The 16,402-nt window shown below is 49.8% G+C and overlaps 2 protein-coding genes across 3 annotated transcripts in view; one reads left to right on the top strand and one right to left on the bottom strand.

Annotated features, from left to right (window-relative positions):
* The window catches only part of CPNE2 (copine II), a 49,174-nt gene extending 47,886 nt beyond the window's left edge, over nt 1-1,288 (top strand). The window contains 2 exon segments of the mRNA XM_010008509.1: nt 13-205; nt 1,181-1,288. Of these exon segments, the coding sequence (XP_010006811.1) occupies nt 13-205; nt 1,181-1,288 (301 nt within the window).
* Nucleotides 1,289-4,809: 3,521 nt separating this feature from the next.
* FAM192A (family with sequence similarity 192, member A) lies at nt 4,810-16,154 on the bottom strand. Of its 2 annotated transcripts, XM_010008507.1 has the most exons (7): nt 16,019-16,154; nt 15,751-15,849; nt 12,745-12,866; nt 9,225-9,358; nt 7,240-7,304; nt 5,680-5,682; nt 4,810-5,265 (listed from the first exon to the last, which is right to left on the bottom strand). In XM_010008507.1, exons 1-7 carry the CDS (start codon nt 16,146-16,148, stop codon nt 5,051-5,053), a joined length of 768 nt encoding a protein of 255 aa, XP_010006809.1. In that variant the 5' UTR covers nt 16,149-16,154; the 3' UTR covers nt 4,810-5,050. The 2 variants fall into 2 exon arrangements, with proteins under 2 accessions (XP_010006809.1, XP_010006810.1); XM_010008508.1 differs by lacking the exon at nt 5,680-5,682 and having other exon boundaries at nt 4,949-5,265.
* Between the last annotated feature and the right edge of the window lie 248 nt (nt 16,155-16,402).

Below are 16,402 nucleotides of genomic sequence, written 5' to 3'. Positions count from 1 at the left end.
GGATATCACCGCCATGGACTAGACGCGGCAGGCGGTGGTGCAGGCCTCCCGGCTGCCCATGTCCATCATCATCGTGGGGGTGGGCAACGCCGACTTCGCCGCCATGGAGTTCCTGGACGGGGATGGGCGGGTGCTGCGCTCCCACACCGGCGAGGAGGCCCTGAGGGACATCGTCCAGTTCGTGCCCTTCCGCGATTTCCGCAACGTGAGTGCGGGCGGCGGGAGGGGGTCCCAGGCAGAAAGTGTAGGGGGAGGTGTTTCTCAAACCTGGACGTGGAGCAGCCCTTGGGTAGGAGGAGGCAGAAGGTTCAGGGAACCCAGCTAAACCCTTGGCAGGGCTGGCGTGGACTGAGTCGGTGCTGCAGGAGGGGACAGGCAGGTGCAGCTGTGCCCTGCAGCTCCATCTGAGCATCTCCCCTTCTCTGCTGCGCCTCGTCAGAAGAAGTTAATTACAGCAGCGTCCTGCCAGCGAGCTGGGGTGGGTCTGGGCTCATGTCCCTCCCCACAGCCCCAGGCTGGTGCCCCCCACATCCAGCCCCCACGACGTGCCATGTCCTGGAGGCTCAGTGCTGGGCTGTCCGTGTCCCGGGTGTCAGACCCGGACCCCCGGACCCTCCCTGCACCTGTGGAAGGGCTGATGCCAAGACTGGCCCTGCACGTGTCCCCTCTGTGGGGTGGCTTCCCACCACCACTGCCCAACCCACTCTGGGGGCCTGGAAAAAGGCTGATGAAAGAAGGAAAAAAGGAAGCAAAAGCTCCGATGTGATGCAGGAGTCAGCCCAGCGTGGCTGCTGCTGCCACTGCCAGAGGATGCCAAAAATCAGGCAGTGCTCATCTTCCCCCTTCTTGCAGATCACCAGAGTGTCTCCATTCTTTAGAATCCCAGACTGGTTTGGGTTGGGAGGAACATTAAAGCTCATCCAGTCCCAACCCCCTGCATGGGCAGGGACACCTCCCACCAGCTCAGGCTGCTCCAAGCCCCATCCAACCTGCCCTTGGACACTTCCACGCCTGGTCTTCCCACCCTACTGAGGCTGTTTTGTTCCCACCATCCCTGCCTTCCCTCCTGGGGGGCTGGTGAGGCCCTGAGCTCCCGGGTGTGGGTGGGATGCAGGGAGCTGGGGCCAGCCTGGCCACGCTGGCTCTGCCCTGAACGCTGGTTGTTCCCTCTCTCCCTCAGGCCCCCAAGGAGACCCTGGCCAAGGCGGTGCTGGCGGAGCTGCCCCAGCAGGTTGTGCAGTACTTCAAGCAGCAGAACCTGCCGCCCATCAACTCGGAGCCGGCCTAGAGCCCCTGCATGTCCCCACAGCCCGACAGCGCAGGAGGGAAGAGCACCCTCCCCAGAAACACTTCCTACTTCTTAATTTAATTGCTAAATTCTTTCCAGTTGCCCCAGAGAAGCGTCTGGCTCCATTTTGTACAGCCCTGGCCCCGGGGGACGCTGAGCAGCCAGGCCAGGCCCTGGCCCTGCTCACTTCAGTCACTTTTCGGTATTGAATGTACTTTGTATCATTTCAGTGGAACAGGATGCAATTTTTACAATTAAAACTTGCTTTTTTTCCAAACAATGAAATGCTTAATATATTCTTCTCATCCAATGAACTGGTCATTGTATAGTTCATGTATTTGTGCTGTGCCTGTACCTCTGTCAGCGCCCCACGTTCATTTTTATACTGTGTACATGTTATATTTGTTATACTCAGGTTAATAAAGAAACTTGGACATTTAGACCAAGAGTCTCCTAGATGGGAAGGTCTGGGAGGGTGGTCAGTGGTGCTGGGCCTTGGGGTCACCCCAGGACGGGCTGTCCTGGTCCCCCAGGTGTTCACCCGAATGGGATCTGCTGAAGGTGGAGGTGAACTCCCCCCATCAGCTAATACTTGGGGGGCAGCACCCCCTTGGTTCTCCCCCCCCAAGTGAATATGGGTGTCTGGGGGCAGGCAGCAACCCTTTGCTTCTCTCATCAGCCAGTATATGGGGGGGCAGCCCCTCCTTGCCCCCCGATGTCCCAGCAGCTGCCCGGGCTGTCCCGGCACCGCCTCGTTTGCAAGGGACGCTCCAGCAAAGCAGCCAAGGAACCAGGCCGGGCAGCACCCCAGCCTGGGGGGGCTCTTGGTGTGTCCTGGGCTGAGGAGCAGCAGCTCTGGCTGCCTGGGGGGGTGATGGGCTGGGCTGTGACATCTGGCAGCTCCCGTCAGGCTCGTGCCACCCTCAGCGCTAATTGCTGCTGCTTCTGCTCAGCGGGATGGGTGGCAGGAGCATCCTGCAGGGATCACACCCTGCTCCAAACTCCGGGAGAATTCAGCTCCTCCCTTCTCCCCACCAGCAACAGGAGGTTGGTCTGTGGAAAGCCTGAAGCCCCCTGCACACGCTGCGTCTGCCGTCTGGCACTCCCGGGATGGCACCGATGTCACTACTGCCACCAGGGCTGCCTCACAGTGTCCGAGCTTGGCCAGAGCTGGGGGTGAGGCCCTGGGGCAGCTCCAGGCACAGCGAGGAGCGACTGAGGGAGCTGGGGGTGTCCAGCCTGGAGAAAAGGGGGCTGAGGGGAGACCTGCTGGCTCTGCAACTGCCTAGGAGACAAGGGTGGGGTGGGTCCTTCTCCCAAGGAACAAGTGATAGGACAAGAGGAAAACACCTCAAGTTGCCCAGGGGAGGTTTAGAGTGAAGATTTTAAACAATTTATTCCCCAAAGGGCTGTCAGGCCCTGGCACAGGCTGCCCAGGGGGCATCCTGGAGGGCTTTCAAAGCCCTGGAGATGGTGCTGAGGGATGTGGGGCTGTGGGGGCCTTGGCAGGGCTGGGTGAGCAGTTGGGCTCGATGATCTTGAAGGTCTTTTCCAGCCACAAGAATTCTGTGATTCTCTGAGATGTTGGTCTAGCAAAGCCCCCTGGAAAGGAAAAACAATCAACCACCATCACCCCTCTTTTCCAAAGGGAGTCACAGCCTTGGCCAGACGTTGTGTGTCAAACTGAGGCTGCAGTTCAGGGCCAGCCTGGGGCTCTGGGAAAACGAGGTGGTTTGTTCTTTCCATGAGAGACCCTGCCATGCAGCTGCACTAGCAAGGAGGCTCTTCTGCTTGGAGACTGTTTGTGGGGGCTGGTTGGGTGGTTGGTGTTGGTTTGCTTTTTTTTTAACACCTCTGCAAAGCTGGAGCAACCAGCCCAGCCAAGGAGCAGTTATGAAGCTGTCCCTGGGGAGGGAGCACATGCAGAGCGAAGGGAGAAGATGCTTCCAAGAACGACACCTAAAGCCACCCCTGACTGAAGTGCTGCTGGAGCTGCTGTTCTCCAGCAGGGACCCGGGGTGAGGCTGCCACCAGAGCTGCCCCCTCCGAGTTGTCCTCCCTCCCTTGCACACTTCACAGCCCAGCTTGTCTTCTGAAGCACAGCAGTGTCATGTCAGATGGTTTCTGACTGTAAGAGGATATATGGGACTAACGGCTGGAGTGAGGACCAGGGCCAGCTCTGCAGCTGCTCTGCAGGGCCATGAGACAAGCAGTGCTGACCCAGCTCTTAAAAATGCAGCTTTTGAAAAACAACCAGCATTTTTTGGCGCTCCACTTCCATTTCACTCCATGGCCAGGTGTGATGGAGGTCACCAAAAGCAAGAGATCTAACTCATTTCCACCTGAAAACACCATAACTGAAGTTGCTAAAGAAGAGGCAGGAGCAACTCAGGAGCAGAGCAGGAGTCAGGCAGCCCAGGAGAACAGGGAAAGAATTAGTGTGTTTGTAAGGACTGATTGTGGAAGGGCTCGTGCAAACAGAGGGTGTTTGGCCAAGAATGCTTCAATGTGAGCAGAACTCTCCTTCCCTTTGAGAAACTTCAGCCTCAACCCAAGGTACAAGTCCTCCCAAAGGCCTGCAGGTCTCACTGCTCTTGGCCCAGCTCTCTCCTACAAGTCACTCAGTGCCACCTTCCAGTCACTGCCCTGTGGCTCCCACCCAGCAGCTGCTCTCTTGCCCTTGGGAGCACATCCACAGAGCAGGGCTGCTGGGAGGGGACTGTCACCAAGACATTCCCACCTCTGAGCAGTCCAGCTGAGCTGCTCCAACTCCACCAGCCTCCCATCAGCACCATTTGCAGGCAGATGAAAGGCCAGGTCCTCAGCCTGGCTTCCTGGTCCACACCACCCCTAAACCTGCCCACATTGGGTTTCTTAGATCCAACAGAGCTTCAAAACCCACAGCAAAGGATGGTGAAGTTGTCCAGCTTCTGCACAAAGAGGTTTGGCTGAACTGGGGCATCCCACCCACTCTGGGTTCATGCTCCTCAGGACACTGCTGCAGAAAAGCTGGGTGACTGGCCACACACCTTAGAGCAGAGCAGACACCTGCAGCTCCTGTGAACCCATCCACGGACAGAGCTTTCCATCACCACCTTCATGTTTGTAGGACACTGGCTTGAACTGGCTTGGATAGTGGTTTGAGGAAGGGGCTGGCTGGGTAGAGCAGAAATTGCTTAATGGAATGGGAACAATTATGAATGGCACAAGCTGAGATTAAAAAAAATGCATTCAGAATGTCTTTAATCATGTAACACTAAAACTTTGTTACAGTGTCATGGTAATAATCTACCCTTCACCATCTGCTTGATTTTTGTTCTGCCCCCATTTCTCAAATACCAAATAAAAATGACATTTGAAAACAGAACACAAGGCTGTTTCCTACAAGACTTCACTGCTTCAAGTGAGTGTTTTTTTGCCTGTTAGTCTTGTAGAAACTTCTTGGATCATCAGCATTCTTGCTTTCCGTAGCAATTTGAAGATAAAGCTCTCTCCTCCCTACCCTCAGACTTTCACTAGATGTGCCTTCTGGTTTGGGGTGGCAAGCTTGTCTCCCAGGCTCTGGATGCATCCCAGGAACGGGAAGTTGGAGGGAGTAAAAGGGGAAAAATAAAAAAGATATGAGTTATTTTAGGAGTATCTGCATGTATTAAAGTGGAGAGGTCAGCTAGGAAGGTTATGTTTGGGGCAGAAGGATGCATCAAGCACCCCCCAGGGCTTTGGAAGATACTCTGCACTACATGACACACGGAGGGGGTTTCCTTATGGACCATCAAAGAAACTGTTGCTACGAAAGACAGAAGAGACAATCTTCCCAGTGGAGTTGATGGTGCCCTCGCTGTCCGAGCTGGACTCCGAGTCGCTGCTCCCTGAGTAGGCGCCCAGGCCGGGCAGGATCCCGATGCAGACGGCGGCTGAGGGGCAGTGCAGGGCTGAGCCCCCCGAGCTGCTCCCCAGGGGGACACAGGGGGGCGGGTCTGCAAGAAAGGGACCTCAGTCAGAAAGGAGAGAACCACAGAATCCCACACTGGTTTGGGTTGGAAGGGACCTTAAAGACCATCCAGTCCCACCCCCTGCATGGGCAGGGACACCTCCCACCAGCCCATGTTGCTCCAAGCCCCATCCAACCTGCCCTTCAACACTGCCAGGGATGGGGCAGCCACAGCTTCCCTGGGCAACCTGGGCCAGGCTCTCACCACCTTCATGGTGAAGAATTTCCTCCTCATGTCTCACCTCAATCTCCCCTCTTCCAGTTTTCATCCCTTCCCCCTTGTCCTCTCTGCCCTTGTCCCAAGCCCCTCCCCAGCTTTCCTGGAGCCCCAACTCTCCCAGCCTGTCTCCAGAGCAGAGCTGCTCCAGCCCTCCCAGCATCTCCATGGCCTCCTCTGGACTTTCTCCAACAGCTCCATCTCCTTCTTGTGCTGGGGACCCCAGAACTGGCCCCAGCCCTGCAGGAGGGATCAGAGTGGGGTCAGGCAGGAGTACAGGAAGGGCTTCCATCAGCTCTGAGCTGGCTTCCAGCCCCTCACCTGCCACTGCCACAGCAGCAGTGGGTGATTGCAGGATTAATTAAAGCACCAGGCAGCTTTAGGCTGCAATAAAACTATTCTGACAGGAAGGACTTGCTACCTCAGGGGATTTTTATTTTTCCCCCTCATCACTAGTTCTAGCTCCAGCTCTGTGCTGCCATTACAGCTTTTTATTCTGAAGTTGTCAGTTTGATGCTTGTCAAGTAGCAAACTCAGTAAATAAGAATAAATAGCTTTGCTGCATGTAATTGAATATTTTTTGGTGTTAGAACAGCATAGTTGGGGAAAAGTTCTATTTCATCGCTCTGTTAGTCAACATCTCCCATCTTTCATGTCTAATTAATTATTTCCAGTGTTCTGAAAGTTTACTGAACAGAAGGAGGTTGAGGAAGTGCCTTGGGTTGTCATTACACCAGTGCAGCTCACTCTGTTCCTGTCAGGGTCTTGACAGCAAGTCAATCCCAGCCCTGACAGCTGAAAATGCAGCTTCATTTTTCCTCTGGTTCACTGGGATATTCTGAAACAAACTGGTTTCAGGATGGGTAACATCACTGCATTGCACAACAGCTGAGTGGGGGGATGAGATGCCTCAAATCACAGAATCCCAGACTGGTTTGGGTTGGAAGGGATATTCAAGACCATCCAGTCCCACCCCTGCATGGGCAGGGACACCTCCCACCAGCCCAGGTTGCTCCAAGCCCCATCCAACCTGCCCTTCAACACTGCCAAGGATGGGGCAGCCTGGGCCAGGGTCTCACCACCCTCACACCAAAGAATTCCCTCCTCATGTCCAACCTACATTTCCCTCTTCCAGTTTTCATCCATTCCCCCTTGTCCTTTCACTCCCTGCCCTTCCCCAAAGTTCCTCCTCAGCTTTCCTGGAGCTCCTTCAGGTACTGCAAGGTGCTCTAAGGTCTGTTCTCTACACTGAACACCTCCAACTCCCTCAGCCTGTCTCCATAAATGCTGCTGTGAGGATGAAAGGGGTGAGCTGTTCTCCAGGTCTCCTGTCGACAGGACAAGCATTAGGCTCAAAATGCAGCTGTGGAGACTCCTAATAATCATCAGGTAAAACTCTTCAAGGGCAAAACCAGTTAAGCATTAGAATAAACTGCCTCAGGAGGGTGCCCCTCACTATCTGTGGAGATCCAAGAGCATCTCAGACAAACATCTGTCAGGAACGGTTTAGGCAGGGGATGGATTGATGACCTGCAGAGGTTCCCTCCAGCCCTTTCCAGGCAGGCTGTCAGTGCCAAGAGTTCCCATCTCTGCTGCTCTAAGAGAGGACCTGCCAGCTGCAGCCTGTGCTGTCTTCCAGAATGAAGGGGCAGAAATCCCAATCCTCTATCATATTTAACAGCCAGTCAGTGGCTGTTCAGGTGGCAGACAGACAAGCTCCCACGTGCAGCAGTCAGGACGTACCTTGATTCTTCTCGTCATGATCACCATCTAGTTTCAACCTCTTCACACTGTTGCCACCATCTGAACTGTGGAAAAAAGGAGAAAGTGTCTTGTTCCTCAGAAGCAACGACTTCATTACTGTGAAATTAAAGTCACATCTTTGTCTCAGATGTCACAGCAAATGCCATCAGGGTCCCCAGTGGCCATCACCACTTCTAACTGCTGCCAACTCGGGCTCCTTGGGGAACATGCAGGATCCTAGAAGTTAACACCTACACTGCAAGTATCACCTGTTCTCCTGGGAAACAGACACACACCTCTGGGAATCCAAGGCAGACCTCTTACACAGTGACCTGAGCTGCCTGTTACACTGGAAGTGTGAGATGAGGAGGGCAGGGGCTGCATGAGCTCCAGCCAGTGGGGATGGTGACCATGCTTGATAGTGCAACAGAGCTGCCTTTCCCCTGCTGGAGCTTCCTTCCCTCCTTCAAGCACTGAGAGAGCTTGTTCTAAAACATGTAGAGATGTTGCACCCTGTAAGAAGCCCAGTAGATTGTACATCCATTCCCACCCAGCTGCAGGTGGGAAGCAGAAAGCAGCCCCTTTGGGTCCAGAGTGGTGCTGGGGGAAAGGAGCATTACTTGGATTCTGCGTTTCCAGAATCCTGCATCTCCTCCTTGTCCCTTCTCAGTTTCTTTTCTCCTTCTGGCATGTTCTCAGTCCTAAATCATTCATATAAACAAATGCTTCCCAGCTTCAGCTGAGCATTTTTAAGCATTAACTCTTTCCTGTCCCTGACAGAACAGCAGAACAATTAAAAGGTTATTCTGTGAGGGGAGGAATAAATCCTGTACAGGAACCTACAAACTCCGAGAGATCCTGAGCTCCCCCTGCACTTGGGTTTGGCCACTTTGCTGTAAAAGATGAGATGGCAAAAATATAAGACTGCAAAGCAAGTCCACAATGGTGCTGGCCTGTCAGTTAAGATGCTCTCCTCAAAGAGATGCCATCTGCAGCCTTCAGATCTGCACCGAGCTCTGCCCAGCTCCTTCTCTACCCCCTGCTGGGTTAAGTCCTGCTAGTTAAAAAAAAAAAAACAAACACTGTTGACTGCTTGTTATCAGTTCAGGGGGTCTCTTTGCCCTCCAAAAACCCAAACAACTAGGCAACCCCCAGTAGGTGGTGGAAGGACTCACTGCATTTCATGTCTGCATGCAACTGCTGCTGCCCTGGGAGCTAAACACACCCTAAAGGTAAGCTGCTAAAATAATTTCTCATTCCCTGGGACAGATTAACACACTGACTGAATTTCTAGGCATCAGGAATCATCTTGTGTCCTAGACTGAGGGAAATAACTTTGGCAGGAATAACTCGGGTTCCACATGCTCAGTTTCTCTGTAACCTGTAGCAGCTGTGTCTGCAAGTCAAGATCAGACCATCAAGTAGCTCCCAAAGCCAGCAAAGAAACAGCTTACAAGCCCAGCTGCCACCCCCTGGGGTGGAAAGGGTGTTGATGGACCACTGCAAATCAGGGAGGAGCCAGGGAAGTTTGCCTGATGCTGTCAGGATCAAAGGGGCACCCAAAGCTCTTCTCTCCTAAAACCCACCCACCCCCGTGCTGCCCTCAGCACCAATTATACCCACCAATTTTAGACACATAAATGATGCAAACCTGAATGAAATGACATGAGTGAGGTGACTTTCCAAACAGAGCTGGAAAACAGATTCCCTCTAGGTCCCCAGGCAGGATTGCCCAAGCCTGGCAGTCTAGAATGAAGAGTCACCCACTTGCTTTACACACACTTCTCTAGTAGAACTGCTTCATGTTTTTCCCACAGCTTAGAAGAGCCTATGGAAACAAGGCTGGTCTTTTCTTCTACCTCCACCCTTTCTTCTCCAGAGGCCAAGGTTCACCTCCCACTCTCTGGAGGCAGTTCTGGCTTGCTTCCCTTTCCACTGCTAACTGGGTTCCGTTCCTCATGCATTTATAGAGGTGTGAAACTAACCTTCTGTGCTTCACAGCTCCTGCCAACAGCTTTGCCTGAGAGAATTTGTTCTTGCTTTCCACTGACTTCATGGGCAATTTCTTCTCAGTTTCCTTCTTTGGGTCCATGCTGACTCCCACTTTGGTGAGAGTGCTGTGAATTAAGGGTTAAGGATCAAGCAGGAAGGAATGGAGAGAACAGACACTTCCTCTCTGATATCTTTAGGGAGCTCTGCCAGCAGCAGTGACCAAAGTTCATTCACATCTTCTACTAAATAAACTTATTTGTAAAGACATGTAGCTGGCACCTTCAGCCAAGACAGAGGGACTTCATCCTCTGAGTCTGGAGCTCTTTGTAGAAGCCATCCCAGTTCTCTCTGTACAGGTGTCCAGGCAGCAGAGCAGGAGCTGCTGCTCTCAAGTCATAAAGGCACAACCCACCCAGCACCCAAAACACACCCATGGGCCTGGTGCTGCTTCAGGGGTCTTAGAAGAACAAAAAGGTCAGAGTGGACAAAAAGAACAAAAAGGGAGGGGGAAAAAAAGGGCAACTTGATACTTCCCCCTTCTACAGGGATCAACGTATTTGTGTTCTAAGTTTAGCACTTGTCACTTTTCAGCTCAACTCTTTGCGAAGGCCTTAATTCCTGCCACTTTGGCCACCAAGTCCAAGAGCAAGGAGGCAGGTCTGAGTGAGGGTCAGTGTGATCCAATGTTCACCCCAAAAGACTGTGACTGCAGAGGAAAAACTAAGCAGCTTAGAACAGTGTGAGCAAGGTGGGTGCAGCTGAAACCTGTCAGGAGGTGGAGAAGCTGAAGCAGGTTCTTAGACAAGATAAGAAGGACCTTGGTCTGTTATTAAGGCACTCTCCACTAAACAGGTTGTCTTCTGTGGCAGGATCTAGTCCTGCCCTGACAACAGGGCTGGTGCCCACTGTATCTGATGACACATAAAACCACAGGGGTTGGAAGGGACCTCTGAAGATCACCAAGTCCAACCCCCCTGCAGGAGCACCCAGGGCACGTCACACAGGAACGTGTCCAGGTGGGGCTTGAAAGTCTCCATAGAAGGAGACTCCACAGCCTCTCTGGGCAGCCTGTCCCAGGGCTCTGTCACCCTCACAGGAAAGAAGTTCTTCCTCACGTTGAGGTGGAACTTCCTGTGTTGTCAGTTGGTGCAGTTTCCCCTCATCCTGTCACAGGCACCACTGAACAGTCACTGTCCCATTCTTGACACCCTCCCTGCAGGTATCTATAGACATTAATCAGGTCCCCTCTTAGACACGAAGTCCATCAAAGCTCCTGTTAATGAGGTACCAGTGGATTAACAAAATCTTCTGCAGAACTTTTAAATCAGCAATTAGCAAAGACAAATCAGCCTCATTTAAAAGGGTATTATTTGCTTAAAATGCTAAATCGAGCTTTCTCTACCACCCCACTGACCGGGGGACACAACCATCACCTGGAGCTTCACAGGAGCCCCAGTTACTGCAGGTAAAGGGTGGACAGTGCATTTCATAGTGATGGCCCATAGTTTTGAAGTCACAGGGTTGTTGTTTTTTCCCCACTGAACACCTGAATCAAAACCCCTCACACCTGCCTCTGAAGCTCAGAGTCCCCAACCACCCCGGATGCCCTTTCCTTCTGGGAACTTCCTAAGGACACAGCAATCCTCCAGACTGCTCCCTACCTCAACTGAAAGTCTTAACCAGTCCAAACCAGACTGTCCAATTTTACTTCTCTGGCACAGCAGTGCCATCCCGTGGCTACCAGGAGGAACCTGAGAGCTCACTGTGTCCAACACGGATGTTGCACCACACGATCCCACACACTCGTGTTCAATCTCCACGTCTTGGTTCCTTACTCTGTCACATTTGAACACTGCCCTGCCAAAGCCTGGCTGAGGGACCCCAAGACCCGAAAGAATCCAAATTACAGCCTTTTTTCACTTCCATGCAGGATGCCATTGCCCAAATGGAGGAGGGGAGAGAAGGGAAGAAAAAAAAATGCTCTGTACTTGAATATTGGCACAGGTTTTACCATGACATTCACGCCTCTGAGCGGCTTAAAACCAGTGTTATCCCAGGAAAGAGACCAAATATCCAAACCCATTGGGTTGACATTCCTCCTATAAACTCAAAAGAGCACCTGCAGATCCAGCACATTTCAGTGCCCACTTTTTGTCTCTGTAGGGACAATCCATTATTTTACCACAACCTGCAGATACAAATCCTCCTTTGAAAAGAACCCCAGCAAGAAGTTCTAATATAGACGAGTCATCGTGCAAGTTGCTCTGAGGTTGCTTGAAATATTATGGTTAAATAAAAAAAGAAACAGAATGGGCAGTTCTCAGTTTCTTATGAGATGAACACAAACCATTCTGCTTCCCCTCACCCCACCAGCAGGAGTTCCACAGTTTAATTCACAGCAGGCACCACCTCACACTGCACATCCCTGCGTCAGCCACAACCACCAGCAACCATCACTGGGACTAAACATATCCCATGAACACCCATTAGAGCCAACAAAACAAAAAGCATTCCAAATTAATTTACCTGCTCCTGAAGTAAAAAAAGCATCATAATTGCTTTTTCCTAAAGGCATTTCTGAGACAGGGTAGATGCTTCAGAGAACACCTGCTCTAAGCTGTAAAACATTAACACTAGGTACTAAGGATCTCTGTGACAATAGCACCACTCAGCTTTATTTGCTGAGTGGTTCTAGTCACCTCTTTGTGTCCACAAACTCTTTCATTTATACCAAAGCATCCTTGAGAACTTGTGCTTTAAGTCACTGATGACTCAAGAGCAATGGGGTTCATCAGGAGGCAGAAAAACCATCAGGTTCTGCACAGGTTCAATAAACCTCCAACATTTAGCACAGTGCAGAAATCCTCAAATCATTCCAGCCTCCCTTGACTGGCACTGATTACAGAGAAAAAAAATCATATATTATTTTCTAGCACATCTTGATGAAAATTTGGCACTTAACAGCAAAACCAAAGTGTGATTACCCAACGGTGCTGGGTTTCCAAGGGCTCTGGCTTCTGGAAGGAAGTCAGCAGGTCTGCACAGATGCTTCATATGTATTTAACTTATCCTGTGGTTACCAGCAAGGGAAAAAGTGTCTAGTACTTCAAGGAGAATAAGAGATGGTGTAATTCCAACATTATTTCAAACAGGTATGTTAAAAACAGCCAATATGCTCTTTAAAAACACACAAGGATATTTACTTTTTACTAAGAAGACAAAAAGATGAGAAGCAAAAGGCTGGTTTGCCTCTATGTTCTCTCTCTCTTTTTATCTATGTTGTTTCATGCCCTCAGTAATGGAAAGAAAGAAACAATCAGGAGTGGGGAGAAGGAAATAAAAGTACCACAGGCTTATGGGGGGGAGTATATCAAACATGAGTGGGAGACTCGAGCTACAGTGAAAATACTCAACTTCAAAGTCACTCATTGCTGATGTCCTGTGAAGCAGTTTTACAGAAGGTGTCAATGACACAAATCCCAGCTCCTGATGGAGCTGCCATGCAAAGGATATTCTGTACTCGTTGAGCTCTTTCAGCTCCTCTTCTCTCCGTTGCTTTTCTAGTAGCTCTTGCTGCCGAGAAACCTCATCAAGGAAATGGGTCTCATCTTCATCTAAGCCTCTCACCATATTTTCTGAATAAAGGAAAGAATGCACATGGATAAGCCCAAACCACTTAGGGAGGAGCCATTTCTTTTGCCTGACTTCACCATTTCCTCAGAACATCTTCTAGTGGTTCTGAACTGCCCCCCAAAGGCAGCTCAGGGGCCACGGCTCAAATGTGACGTTGCTGATGCTGCTGAGGGGGAACAACTGGCACAAAGTCATGGGATAACCCCACAAACTACCTGCTGGATTCTGTAATTAAGAATTGTTATTATGAACTAAATAATACTCTTTGATTATGATTATTATCTAAAGGCTTTCCAGCTCATGATGCTAGATGCTACCAGTACATTCCAGCACACCCACAATGACAGAGGATGGACACAGTTTGAACCCAACTCTATCACTACAGAGAAAAGCAAGACACAATCCATAGGGAGCCATGAGATGTTGCTGGGTTTGATGACATCATTCAGGAAATGCTGCTGTAATTAAGGAAAATCAACAAAATTTTCACAACAGTAGCCTCTGTGAACACTGTTTGGAAGGGGTAACACCAACCAGGAAGAATCACATGAAGCAATGATGGCTCATGGGTTTGGTTCCAGCCACTGTCAAGCCCATCCCCCCAAAAACTGTCCTTAAACCAGCCAGTAACTGGAAAAACCATAGAGTTTCTCCCCATAAATCTTGCCTCAAAATAGGAAGTGCACATTCCTAAAGCAAATCATGAGTAACTTGGGATTAACAAAAAAAAGCAGAAGCAAGACAATCCCTAACTTCCAAATAAAAATCAATCCCTTCTCAACAGGCAGCTCTGCTGGTAGGAAAGGAGACAGTGGTGCAGTAGGAAGATCCTTTATTTTCTGCTCTGCAAAAGGGCAATGTTCCTCAATCCAACCTAAAAAAATTTATCTATTTTTCAGAAAGACCAAGTCTTGCTGCTTGTGGTCAGCCTGAGAAATCTTAACCCAAACAGCACCTTCAGTCTTCATTCCAGTTTAATTTCCCAAGAAGATTTTTTGGCTTTTCCACCTGTTTTTTTGATCTTCACCCCCACAGTCAAGTCCCAATCACTAATATCAAGCTAAGAAATCCATTTCCCCTGATCATTGGCAAGTATCTGTGTCTGACAGAAGAGATCTAGAGATCCGTTATTATTTGAGGTTACATTTCCTACCCTTTCCAAGTCCAAGAATGCAGGGCTCATTCCAGCACTTGGTTTACAGGTTTCCTGAACCAAAGGGAAGACATTGCAGATCTCCAACAACTGGGTAAGGGAAAAAATTAATTGAGGCAGTTACTAGAAGCCTCTCCCAGCCAGGTTGACAGCAGGCACTTTTCTGGTGGCTCCTTAGACAAGAACTGCTTAGTCACATCACCAAAGCTGACTGGGATCAGAAGTTGACTGAAATAAACCCTCCAGCTGGGAAGGATCCTGTAGGTACAGATGGAGACTCCAAGGCACTTCTCACCACAAAAAACACAAGAGAAACTTCAGAGACAGGAGGAGACTTCTACTGACCATAATCATTCAGAAAGAAAACGTCTAAAGCTGTACTGCAGAGAATACTGTGTTATTTTTCATTCCAAATGCTGTAACTTTCTATGAAAATTATTATCCTTGGAAGAGGAAGACACTCTTGCAAGGCTGAAGAACCTAGCAGAAGGAAATGCTGGTCTGTGTACCTGTTTTTATCTACACAAAAGGTTTAGAGAAGCCAAGTCTGTGTTCATGTAAACACAGCTCTTCCCAAGTCTCATCCTTCATTCTGATGCAAAGGACTCCCCACTTCCTACATCTGTAATTCCCAAGGACAGAAAAAAGACTGAGTATTTTAAGGCAAATCCAAGTATCTTAGGGAACAAATCTTGTCACAAGTTGCCAAATTGGGCAGGAGTGTTACCTAACAGGACTGAAAGCTTGTGCCAGACTTAAAGGTACTTAGTTGATGGGGCTTTGTGCAACCTGGTCAGTGGGAGGTGTCCGTGCCCATGCAGGAAGGCTGGGACCTGATGATCTTTAAAGTTCCTTCCAACCTTCACCATTCTAAACCACAGTTTTATGTAAGAGGAATTCCAGACAGAATCCAGTTGCCAACTGGAGCTTAAAGAACATAACTGGGAGGGTAAAGCTTCCAGCTAAAGAACCAAAACTGATCAGAACCCACCTGAAAATGAAGTCCCACAGTATCATCCTCATTTCTCTTTAGACAGAGCCAATAGTTCCCTTTTCCCAAAATGGTTGACTTAAGAATTTTCTAGTTCTCATGAGAATCCTTGCACTCAGCAGCACAGACAAGAGGTGGTACAATGCAAAGGCTTTTTCTAGAAAACCAGAAATTCAAACACTAGTAGAAATTAGGTTTCAATTTAATTTGGAAGAGTTAAATATTTCCTTTCTGAATCAACTCCTGTATGCTTACTTCTTCCAACCAGTAATCTGAGGCCTCACATCAATTTTGTATCAACTAATTCCAGCTTGGAAATGTAAGAGCTGCTGCAAGAGGATTTCTTTGCATTGATTCAAATAGGAATCAATAAAAAGCGGTGTTAAAGCAGAAGCTCAAGAGTCACCGAACCAGGTTACACTTCCAGGGATTGTTTTTTTTGTATTGAATGTGCCCAGTACGCCTAGTGTTCCACCCTGTCCAGGAATGCAGCTTCACAGCTGGCAGTTAACTTTGGAGTTTCACATGTGAGCAGTGCTCCCTGGCTGCCCACCACCTGTTACCTGCAGGAATATCTGCCACCCTTGAAAAATTCAGGGTTTCAGGAATACTTTTCTGAAGTCTCTCTCTTGGAGAGGCAGACAAGACACATAGGCACATGCCTGGTGTTGTTCAGACCTGCTGCACACAAGGAAGGAGGTTTGGTGGGGTTTGGGTCAGAACAGTGACTGTTGGTGCTTACTGAATTTAAATTGCTCCTCAAACTCCTGCTGCTTCTTCTCTCTCTGCTCCTGGAGTCTTTCATACAAGGAGCGTGGGTCGTAGGCCTCCTCTGGGCATTCTGAGGGGAAGGAACAAATCAAGACATGTTAGAAATCACCAAGAGTTTAGCTCCTTCATGTAAAAACCCTCTGACCTTGCAGAATACAAATCACCTTTTGGTTCCCTTTTCCACAAAAGTGAAATATTCTCCCATCTCTTCCCTATAACTATTCACATCCCCCCCATACCTTTCGGATCTTCAGGTTTCCGGACCTTCTCCCACTCCTCTTGTCTCCTCTTCCGCCGCTCCTCGAGCTCCGCCTCAGACACAAACCTCTTGTTGATCACCAGGTCAGCAGTTCCATCACCCCCATCCATTGTGGAGCTGCCCTAAAAAGACCACGGGAGACACCAGGCCCTGACTGCCCTGCACACCAAGTGCTGATGGGCACAGCTCCTCACTGCACAGCGACTGACACCTCCAGCTCCTCCTCCTGCCTCACTCTTCCCCACCAGGAGGGCCCCCCGGCTGCCTGTCCCAGGCTGCTCTTCCAAGTGTCACACTTGAATGGAATTTTGCTCAGCCCACCTTGAATTTACCTGGCTGAAAGACATTTTTAAATTAAAACAAT

This window comes from Chaetura pelagica, unplaced genomic scaffold (genome assembly GCF_000747805.2).
Source record: "Chaetura pelagica isolate M959 unplaced genomic scaffold, ChaPel_1.0 scaffold422, whole genome shotgun sequence".
Taxonomy (NCBI): Eukaryota; Metazoa; Chordata; class Aves; order Apodiformes; family Apodidae; genus Chaetura; species Chaetura pelagica.
The sequence above is the reverse complement of the archived record's forward strand: the minus strand, read 5'-3'. Positions and strand labels throughout refer to the sequence as shown.

Excerpts from the sequence above, each read along its gene's own strand:
- FAM192A (XM_010008507.1), bottom strand. The coding sequence starts at position 16,148 with ATGGATGGGGGTGATGGAACTGCTGACCTGGTGATCAACAAGAGGTTT. Across the intron at positions 15,850-16,018 it reads GAAACCTGAAGATCCGAAAG|AATGCCCAGAGGAGGCCTAC; the intron begins GTATGGGGGGGA and ends CCTTCCCCTCAG. Across the intron at positions 12,867-15,750 it reads TGAGGAGCAATTTAAATTCA|AAAATATGGTGAGAGGCTTA; the intron begins GTAAGCACCAAC and ends TCCTTTATTCAG.